General features: G+C 36.0%; 1 protein-coding gene across 1 annotated transcript; it reads left to right on the forward strand.

Moving 5' to 3' along the window:
* Positions 1-325: 325 nt before the first annotated feature.
* Positions 326-10,596, forward strand: LOC109158230. Its single transcript, XM_019306116.1, has 20 exons — positions 326-693; positions 981-1,921; positions 2,006-2,074; positions 2,148-2,346; positions 2,995-3,079; positions 3,657-3,767; positions 3,874-3,939; positions 4,031-4,112; positions 4,196-4,255; positions 4,353-4,405; positions 4,490-4,656; positions 5,472-5,640; positions 6,291-6,348; positions 6,479-6,535; positions 6,616-6,861; positions 8,321-8,382; positions 8,998-9,054; positions 9,144-9,237; positions 9,394-9,534; positions 9,916-10,596. Exons 2-20 carry the CDS (start codon positions 1,058-1,060, stop codon positions 10,006-10,008), a joined length of 2,733 nt encoding a protein of 910 aa, XP_019161661.1. The 5' UTR covers positions 326-693; positions 981-1,057; the 3' UTR covers positions 10,009-10,596.
* The last annotated feature ends 345 nt before the right edge of the window (positions 10,597-10,941 follow it).

Here is a 10,941-nt window from a genome sequence, read left to right on the forward strand (position 1 = left end):
CTTGTCATTTTTACATTATTGTTGAGCCATTGATAATTTTGGATGAATGAATCGCGAATAGCGCAATTAGCCCATCGATCAAATCTCAATCTTCATGCTACTCAAACCCCCATATTACTATCTCGAACTATAACTTTTAAATCAGACAACGAATCAACTAGCTTTGAGAGGCACGAATATATTTTCTTATTAAAAGGATGGATCAATGGTTCGTAAAGTTAAGAGCACACCTAATCGCCGCCACGTGGACGGAAAGCAGACGACATCTGGAGTGGACCCCACACAAAGTTATAAAAATCAGGACCCATCAGTGTCACACCCTATCCAAACCCTTTTCTCGTTCCTTCGAATATCTCCTTCACGCTTTATCTCTCTGTCTCTCTCTTCTCCAAACCTATACATACAATCCATACATACATACCGCGAATCGAAAATTCAGTTTCGTTAGTTGCCGCTCTGTCTTCATTTCCACTTTGTCTTCCACCACCAGATTTGATTTCTTATCAAACCCAAAACCCTAACCCTAATTCTTTATCGCTATCGCTTTCACTTTATGGTTTCTCAGATCTGTACTCAATCTTGAATATTATGTCTTTCTGTGCATGCATCTCATGTGAATCTCTATCAATCATCAGATCTGTGGCAGATGGTTTTGCATTTCTTTCAAGATGCGTGGAGTTATGAATTGCAGAGGTAGGCTGAATTGAAATTTCATGCAAATTATCCAATTTGGATTGGAAAAACGGTTAGGACGGTTTTGGAGAAAGATTTAGCGATTATCTGGGATAGTTGAGCGGGTTTTTGGGTAAATAATGATTTTCTTTCAGAGCTTTTATTGATTTCTAAGCGGAGTGGAACTGTATTGGAATTCTATTTCTAATTCTAATATTTGTAATTTTGTTAGGATCTTAGCGGTCAGGTGATAGAGACTGAATCTTTTCAGAGATTGCTAATTTCAAACTTTTCTTTCTTGTTTTTAGATTATTGAATTGAATGCATAGGCGCGGCCTTGATGATTGCTTTCGGATAGTTTGAGTTGGTAGTAATTTACTTTTGAATGGGGGAAGCTGAAAGTGGAGTTTGTGTGGCAGTGTTAAATGAAGGAATGATGATAATTGATATGCCAAAGGTGGCTGGCTCGGAGTGTGAAAATCAACCTGTGGTAGGTGGTAATGAAACAGAGTTGTATGGGAATGTGAAGGTGGAGGAAGTTGCTCATACTGACATGGAGTGCTTCACCAACAATCAAGCAAGTGAAAGTTTGAAGAACACTGAATTGGAGTCCCCTGCTGAGGAGAAGGGGAATGAAGGGCCGAATGTTCCTGATTTAGCACACTGTGCTACTAATGAAGTGAAGGAAGCTTCAAATGATGATATGTTCTCAGAAGTCTCAAATCCAAATTTGTCACCTAAGGGACATACTTCAAGCTTGCAGACATTTAGTAGTCAGCTGGTTGAGTGCACAAATACTAATCAAGGAGTTTGTGGTGAAATTACATCTTCTTGTTCAGGTGCAGAGGAGAGTTTGGGCATGGAATACCCTAGAAGCTATGAAGCATCTGGACCAGTTTCTACATCATGTGTTGTACTTGAAATTCCAAAGGAATTTAGCACCACTGGTGTAAGGAAGATTACACTCAAGTTCAGCAAATGCAAGGAGGATAAGGATCCATTATCTGCTCCTACTGCCCCACCTCTTTCTAAGGGGGTTAATGGTGGATTTAATCAACTTCAGGCTTGGAATCCTGTAGAATCTAGTGCTATGGATGTAGAATTGAATTCAAGCACAATTAAAGAAAATATGGAATTGAAAATGTCCAAGAAGGTTGTTCCTGACATCTATCCCACAAATGTCAAGAAGCTTTTGTCAACAAAGATATTGGAAGGAGCACAAGTGAAGTATATTTCAACATCTGGCCAGGTAATATCTGGTTTGCTCTGTATTATGACTGGTGAGATTATCTAATTATTTGGCCTTTAATGCTCTGTTCTGAATTATCATCAGAGACAACTTCCTGGAATTGTAAAGGATTCTGGATATTTATGCGGCTGTTCATTCTGCAATTTCTCCAAGGTAAGTTGCTTCTGCTGTTAGATGACTTACTCAGCATTTTAATGAATGCACTAAATAGACAAAGTGCATTCAGGTTGTGAGTGCCTATGAGTTTGAGCTGCATGCTGGTGGCAAGACTAGACACCCAAATAATCATATATATTTGGAGAATGGAAAGCCTATTTACAGCATTATTCAAGAACTAAAGACTACTCCACTCAACCTTCTCGATCAAATGGTAAAAGATGTGGCTGGTTCTTCAGTTAATGAGCAATATTTGCAAGTATGGAAAGGTGAATATGGTGGTGAAATCTTGATTTAGTTCTTTTCTTTTTAATCCTATCTGAACATATTCTGATCATGTGTTTATTTGTCCGTGTTCAACAATACACTAAATGCTAATAAGCCATACAAGCAGTGATACTCAGAAGGATTATATATGAATACTAGACTATGGTACTACTTGTGATTCTGTCAAGGACCTTGTACCTTAGAGATTATTCTAGTGGAAAATTGAAAATATCATATTTTAGATTTCATATTCAAAAAGGTAAAACAGATATCAATTGAAGAACTCACCACTAAGTGTGCAGATCTAAAAGATTTATTAAGGTTCATAATAAGTGCTTGTTTGGCCAATTTTGTTTTGGAGTTCACATGCTCCAAAAAGTAGAACTTAGGTCAAATAGTAAAATATTAAAAGAAAAACAGCTTTCTAGTCTAGGCTAGATAAGAGAAAAAAAGACTCTTTCTCAAGAAACTTAATTTAAGGCTTCTCAAAAAAGTTCCTTTTTGAATAAGCAGCCATAGGCTCCAGCCAAACAAGTAGCACTAAATTGTATTTGAGCTTTCTTATCTCTTGACAGCACTTATAGGATAGGCTTGAAAATTTATGACTGTTTATTCTGTTAGTGCACTTATGATCTCTTGTGGTTTTTCAGCAACACTTCTCCAGAACCATGAGGCCACTGGTTTGAATAATTATTCTCATGGCAAGCCTTCAGGCATGTTTCACTTTACAGCAAGGTGCAGTATCTTAACTTTTTTTGTTTATTTTGCCTGCTGACTTTTCTAATCCCTTCCTTCATTCCAGCAAATTCTGCTGGCAAGGAACAAGAGTTGGATGGAATGAAAAATATTAACTCAAATTTTTCTCTATGTACATTAAATTAACAGTTAGAATATACCAATTTCTGCCTCTGGGATTTGGCATTATTCTCTGGTCGCAATTTTCTTCTCTCTGGATTTGATTTTTTTTTTTTTTTTTTTTGAGTGTTTTGTTCTACAAGCTGAAACTTTAAAGCCATCAATTGAAATCATTTTCTTGAAATTATTTAGAAACTAATGCTATTCTTTATCTGTTAACCTTGGACGCATGATTTCGTTGCGCTGAAATGCTTGTTTGCAATCAACATGAATGCTGTTGCCGTTGTTCATGCAGTAATGTACTGATGGAAATTGACTAAAAAATGGTTGAGTTTAGTTGACCTAGAGCTAGGGGCATTAAGCTTTGTGTTTACTGTTTAGTATAGTTTGAAATCTCTTCTTACTAGTGATATTGACTGGCTTTGGTTTTGACATGGTGAAATGTTTTTTCTTACAGTCAGGCAACAGAAGATTGTATCCCTGCTCCACTTGCCTATCTTGACAAGTCCTACCTGAGCCAGCATAACTTTAGGGATATGTCTGAAGAGCATAAACATGTGGTTAAAAAGTGTGTCCTCCATTTATGTGCTTTCTAACATGACTACACAAGTCAGCTGTTGTGAGTGAATGCATTATAGTCTTAGTTGCATGCTAATATGTGCTTGTTATGACAGGCCAAGATCCTTTACAGGTTCAGCCGTTGAGCAGAAGAAAACTTCAGAAGGTGGCACAAAGAAAAGGTTCTATCACTATTATTCTTCTATCATTTTTTATTGTACTTTATTTATTGTTTGGATTAAGTTTTGACTTGGAACTTCTATATATTTTTAGGGATAATGACCTGCACCGATTGCTGTTCATGCCCAATGGACTTCCTGATGGTACTGATTTGGCATACTATTCAAAGGGGAAGGTTGTTTCTTTGTTTCAATCTCTTTTGTTTATCAGTTTCATAACTAGTGAAGTGTGATTATGTGATACTCTAGTTTTCTTCAGAAAATTCTCGGAGGCTACAAGCAAGGAAATGGTATACTCTGTAGTTGTTGCAATACAGAGGTAAGCAACCAGTTTATACTATTTCTTGCTTCAATACTGCATTAAATTTTCCATGTCTCCTTCATCACTCCAATAATCTTTTCTCTTTTGTTGACAGATAAGTCCATCCCAATTTGAAGCTCATGCTGGATGGGCAGCTAAACGTCAGCCGTAAGTAGCTTTGGAAGTTGTAAATATCATTTATATGATAAAGTGACAAACCCATTCTGACTGGAATTTTTTGCCCTTTTCCAGTTATCGTCACATCTATACCTCTAATGGTCTGACGCTACATGATATTGCCTTGATGTTAGCAAGTGGTCAAAGTATTACCACCAACAATAGTGATGATATGTGTGCTGTATGCGGTGATGGAGGAGAACTAATTCTATGTGATGGATGCCCTCAGGCTTTTCATGCAGGTTCTTACATTTCATGAATAGTTTATTTGGCTGAATTCAACTATGTTTTTTTTTTCCTTCTTGCTTTGTACCTTCACAATATTCCATGTTTAATTCTTCCTTTACCTTCAGGCAGAATATAAATAAGCCACAGAAGCTGAAACACATTTCATATATGACTTGGAGAATTGATTCCACTTTTGCTTGGTCACACAAGTAAAGTGGATATTTTTTCCTTCATATTTGATCCATGACTTTGACACCTTGGTACTCGATTATTGTGATAGTCTCAAATTTAAATTTTCATTAGCCTTTCCGTCATGTACCTCTCAATAGCGAGGTGAAAATTGTATTTTCCTTTTCCCATTCCCAATGAAAGGCTGAATGGCTGAATCAAAGATGTTAACATCATTTTGCAATTCCTAATTCCCAATTTTTGCACAAGTAGAGGAAGTAATTAGGGATTTGATTCCTTCCATCTGAGGTTACAATTTTTACCTCACTGTCAATGTGTATAATGAAAGACTTAAGGGGGACTAAAATTCACATTGTCATAATAGTCGAGTACCAAGTGACTGATTTTAAAGTTGTGGACCAAAAGCGAAAAAATCATTATACTTGTGGTACCAAAAGTGAAATTAATTTATAATCTGGAAACCACTGTCCTTCAAGAACTGTAAAAGACTTGGACAAATTATGTATCCATATAGACCATTTTACTGTCTTAGGGTCTGACATCAATGTAATTGCATATGGAATCTTTGTAACAAAATTTTGGTGAGTGGCTCACTGCCTTTATGTGTGGCTCATATGCATTCACGTTTATGCATGCACAGCTTGTTTAGGTCTAGAATGTGCTCCATCCAGCAACTGGCTTTGTGCACATTGTCGAGACAAATTTGGTCCTGGAAGAAAGGTGACTGGAGAATCTAGGCCTATTATTATACGGCTGACTAGAGTGGTTAAAGCACCTTCATATGAAAGTGGTGGTTGTGTTGTGTGCAGGTGTGTATTGTATTTATTTATAGTTTTTGAGTTCATTTATAAATTTGTTTTGCATAACTAATTTAATAATCTTCCATAACAAACAAAAAGCAGCATAGAGCTTTGTTGGTATGATTTGCTACCCCCCCATTTATTCCTTTTAGAATTATGAGAAGTATAGTCTCAGCTCACTCTGATTGTTCTTTCGGAGTAATTTTCTTTTGTGTACTTATCCATCTGTTTACTAAGTTTGCATGTTATATTGACTCTTCAATTCCATGTGCAGTGTGTTGATCCTAGAAGAGTAATTGCCTATTGTACTCTTCTTTTGCATCTGGATATAGCAATAGTGTCTCATGAAGTATATAAACTGTTGTATAGACATTTTATCACTCTGGTTTCAGCAGTGCTATCTTTTTTTTAAATAGTTTTATAGTGGAATGCTAAAGCATAAGACCAAGTCAATTCTGCCTGTCAGTCTCTGGGCATAAAATTCTAACACTATATATCTTGTTTCATAAACTTGTTTGAACATATATATATTTTCTTTTCAGCTATATTATCAATATTGTTTGAGTTATGATATGTTATCCTGCATAATATGATTTGGGTTATGTAATCTGAGTGAATCCATACAATTAACTGATTCTTTTTATCTTTTTGTTCCTTAGGATCCCAGACTTCAGTCCTGAAACATTTGATGACAGAACAGTTATGCTATGTGACCAGGTATATGCATGGTCTCTGTTTTTACCTTTCATGTTTTGAGCATGTCTCTTTCATCTTTCCTCCCTACCTGACCCCAACACGGCATGTCAACAATTTTTTCTTAACTAAGTCATCTTCTGTAATTTTATAGTGTGAGAAGGAATACCATGTTGGCTGTTTGCGGAAAATTGGACTTTGTGATCTCAAAGTGAGTCTTTGTTATGATCTTAAGAAATCAGGCTTATATTGTTTATAGATATTCACTGATATTTTTAAAATTGGCTATAGGAATTGCCAACAGATAAATGGTTTTGCTGTTATGACTGCAATACAATCTATTTAGCCCTTCAGAATTCGGTTATGAAGGGAGCTGAGGCAATTCCACCTTCAGTATCAGCTGCTCTAACTAAGAAGCATGTAGAGAAAGGTGTAGCTAATGGTGGTGCAAATGATATCCAATGGAGAATTTTGAGTGGGAAAAGTCGCTATGCAGAGCATCTACCTCTATTATCCAAGGCTGCTGCAATCTTCAGGGTAAGTTCTTTCCTTTCACTGTTATATTATTCTGTTCAGACATGAATTGAAATTTCTTGTGGTAAACGAGAAAGCAAATCAGTGACATAAATCTAATATTACCCCATAAAGCAATTAGATGTTTCATTATAGTTGATACCTCTTCTATTTCAATTGGAAGGTGTTTGATACTATTACCCCATGACATAAATCATTACTTTATTTATTTATTTTTAAAAAGATCTTATGCCATGATATCTATATAATAGATTGCCTACAATTATTTGCATTTCTCCATATTTGCTCCTGCTGTGCTGAGTATTTCATTTATCTATAACCAAACTTTTTAAAGCGAAAAAGCGCACCGAAGCGATGAGCTAGGGCTTCGCTTTAAAGCCAAAGCGTCGCTTTTTGAAAAAGCGATGCTTTTAAAAATATATATATATACTCAAAAATATTCAAATAGTAATGCAAAATAACATTAATGTTCAACATTTTAATAACTCAATTCTACAATCAACAATTGTAAATTATAATTTAAGATTTTAATTATAAGTGTATAACATTAATAAATAATAAATTAACAATAATAACTTAATATTATATAGAGAATTAAAAAAAATAATAATAAAAACAAGAAACAGAATCTGACCTGCCAGACTCCCACTTAACCCAAAACACCCAATTTAACTATTTAAGTACGGAGTATTTAACAAAGAAAAGACCCAGGTACCGAGCGGCATTCAGTACTTCAGTCGGCGACTCCGGATAACAATTCAAAAAAAAAAAAAATTGTGTCGTGTCGTGGGGAGCAGTCGGCTCGCAGGGAGGAGGTGACGACAGCAAGGTGGAGGCAGTGAAGAGGAAGTGCAATTGGAGGCGCACTGAGGAAGGTTCGGACTTCGGACGGTGGAGCTGGGCAGCGACTTCAGCGAGGATGTGCGATGTGCGAATGAGGCAGAAAAAATGAAACCCTTCAAAAGCTTTGCATTACTTTTGGAGTTTTTTTTTATTTATTTTTTATTGCTGACCTCCGTTGACTAGCGAACCGCGTGACAAAGCAACGCTTTGCCGCCTTCTCGCTTCGGAGAAAAGACCGCTTCTTCATGAAGCTGCGCCTTGAAGAAGCGTAGCGACTTGGGCTCACACGCGTCGCTTTTGCGCTTTAAGCGCAGAAGCGCACGCTTTTCACAAGTTTGTCTATAACAGAACCATGAAATTTTTAACGGTGTTTTACTAGAGTTCAGTCAAGGAGCAGAATCTTTTTCTACATGGATATAACCACATAGGGAAATATTCTATGCTATATAAGATGCAGTGTAATTAAAATTGTCTGCAAGAGAAACAATTTTAGCACTTCACTAATACTTGTTAGTTTTTTTTTTTCCTACATAGAAATAATTTTTATTCTATCGATGTTGGTGCTTTTGAAATCACATTGGCATATCTTACACCTCCTGCCCTTTGGTTTCTTGAACAGGAATGCTTTGATCCAATTGTAGCCAAAACTGGCCGTGATCTTATACCTGTAATGGTGTATGGGTAAGCTTTGTTCTTTTGGCTTATTTAAGGCTTTAAGGGCATGTTTATACAGAAATTCTTCTCCTTTTTTCATTCCAATTCCCCAAAAATTTCAAGTTTTCATTTTCAATTGAAAAACTAGAAAATACAAAGTTATTTGAAATCCGATTATTTCTTTATATAAAAGTACCAAATACATGTTGTAAATGGCAATTGTATTAAGTAGTGGTGATGGCGGTGGTGACACTAGGGGTTAGGTAGATTTGAACAAAAAACTCTATAAAAGGAACCATGTGAAGCTAAACTGAAGAATTCTCTACTTACTAAATATGCCCTAAACTATTTAAAGGGAAGCATGTGAGCTACTCAATACTTTAGGTTGTGTTTAGCCTTAAAATGCTCATTTTAAATATAGGTTTTTGGTTCCACTTTTTTGGGATATTTACATCTCAAGGAATGTTGATGAACTCTTGAGAGATATATCACCTGATACATTCTATTCTCTGCTTCCCCTCGCCTTCCAAGAATTTTGTACAGGATCCCTGCAAGCATTGATGCTTTGTACTTCTTCAATATAGCTGAATGACCTGTCCTTATTTGATGTTCTAAAGTAGTCATTAATTCTGTATCATGCAGGAGGAACATATCTGGTCAAGAATTCGGTGGAATGTATTGTGTTGTTTTAATGATCAAGTGAGTCTCCGATTCTTAGCTGTGGTCTGTTAAATGTTATATGCCCTATTCTATTTGCTAATTTAGCACCTGGTAATGAATGCCTGCAGGTCAGTAGTAGTATCAGCTGGTCTTCTCAGGATATTTGGGCAAGAGGTTGCTGAGCTTCCTTTGGTGGCTACGAGTAGGGAATACCAGGGCAAAGTAAGCTATTGTACACTTCTCAGGCATAATATAACAGATCTGATTTTTTTTTTTGTTTTTTTTTTTTTTTTTTTTTTTTTTAGTTTGTTCTGTTAGCGAGTCTTCACTATTTTCATGAGAATCAAACTGATGGTGTTTGATGTGTCTTTTTGCCAGGGCTATTTCCAGGCATTGTTTGGATGTATTGAGAAGCTACTACATTCCCTGCATGTTAAGAACCTAGTTCTCCCTGCTGCTGAGGAAGCTGAATCCATCTGGACAAAGAAATTAGGGTTTATAAAGATGACTGATGAGCGGGTTAGTTTATCTTTAACTCAATATTTCTTTTTATATGTTGGAAAATTGGATTTTAGAAAATTTGGAACAGCTTCCAACATTTTTATCTACCTTCCTTTAGAGGGCTTTTTTAAAACACATGGAATTGTTTTAAATCAAACTTAGCTTCTATTTTCTCTCATCTTGTGAATTTACATCCATCCACTTCATATGCCATGTGTATGGGAGGTGGTGGGTGATGTCATTTGAGGCGAGAATTAGTTGCATTGTGCAAAACTTTGATGCTACATTGTACACCATTCCAAGGTTTTAGATCTATCAGTCTGTTTTATTATGTTTATGTTTATGTTTATTAGTTGGGTTTTAGATGTGATTCTAACACTTCATTAATTAATAAAACAGTATTTGAGGTATTCAAGAGATCTCCAGTTGACTGTTTTCAAGGGGACATCAATGTTGGAGAAAGAAGTGTGGCAAGCATCTGATGCTTTGTGATCCATTCCTTCCAAATATTTCAGGAAGAGAAGAAGACGATCTTGCCTGTCCACTTTGTGTCAGTGGAGACCTCTATCCTATGTGCCCTGTAAAATTCAACACGTACAAATGTGAAGTTGAAGCACATAGTGAGTACATATTTTCAGTCTCCCCAAAAAGTGGCCGATGGAAACCAATACGAAGAGCTAAGTGATCCATAAACGATGATCCTTAGAGCAGATGCAATGCAGGTCGTGTGTTTTTTTAAAATCAGGATTACTGAAGGGCCATACTGATCAAATAAATTTTCTTTACTTGACATGTTTTCTGCATGATAAGTGCTTAGGCAATGTATAAAAAGCATGTTGACATTTTTATTACGCATGCTGTACCTACTTCCTCTTTCAGGAATTGATTTTTGCCTTCCTCGTGTACATTTTTCCAATGAAACCAGGAAAGAAATTTTGGTTCTTGTAGTTTTAAAGGTGTCTATTATATTTGGCGGTCTTTTTCAGAAAGCACTCTCGGAAATGTGATGCCTGAAATTGGGAACAGATATGTAGTTGGTATGTTTTTGTTTGCAAATGCTTTAACCTGTTCTTTTTTTAATAAGGAAAATGATATTTTTAGTTCTTCAGTTGTAATTATAGTGTGTAGTATCTATTTTTTCAATTATTCGTGGTGCAAACTATTTGTATACCAGTAATATTTTTCTTTTATAATTAGTTCTTTTTTAGCATATTACTTATTATTATTATTTAATTTTTTTTTTTTGTCTTAATTATGTTTTCTTCCTTTTTCCACAGCTAAGGCAAGCTTATTAGAGCTTAACGAAAATGCTCTTCGTTTGCAGGAAGAAAACACGCTCTGCACTAACCTACCATGGTAACCATGGGCCCTAATGATCCTCTGACTATTCTTCCCAAAAGGTTGAATCCCTAACCCCAAGGGTCC

Source organism: Ipomoea nil, unplaced genomic scaffold, assembly GCF_001879475.1.
Source record: "Ipomoea nil cultivar Tokyo-kokei standard unplaced genomic scaffold, Asagao_1.1 scaffold2805, whole genome shotgun sequence".
NCBI lineage: Eukaryota > Viridiplantae > Streptophyta > Magnoliopsida > Solanales > Convolvulaceae > Ipomoea > Ipomoea nil.

What these genes read in the sequence shown, in the direction of transcription:
- LOC109158230 (XM_019306116.1), top strand. Translation starts at nt 1,058, where the DNA reads ATGGGGGAAGCTGAAAGTGGAGTTTGTGTGGCAGTGTTAAATGAAGGA. An exon ending in CATTCTGCAATTTCTCCAAG is followed by an intron (nt 2,075 to 2,147) that starts GTAAGTTGCTTC and finishes AAGTGCATTCAG; the next exon opens with GTTGTGAGTGCCTATGAGTT. An exon ending in ATACCTGTAATGGTGTATGG is followed by an intron (nt 8,383 to 8,997) that starts GTAAGCTTTGTT and finishes TGTATCATGCAG; the next exon opens with GAGGAACATATCTGGTCAAG.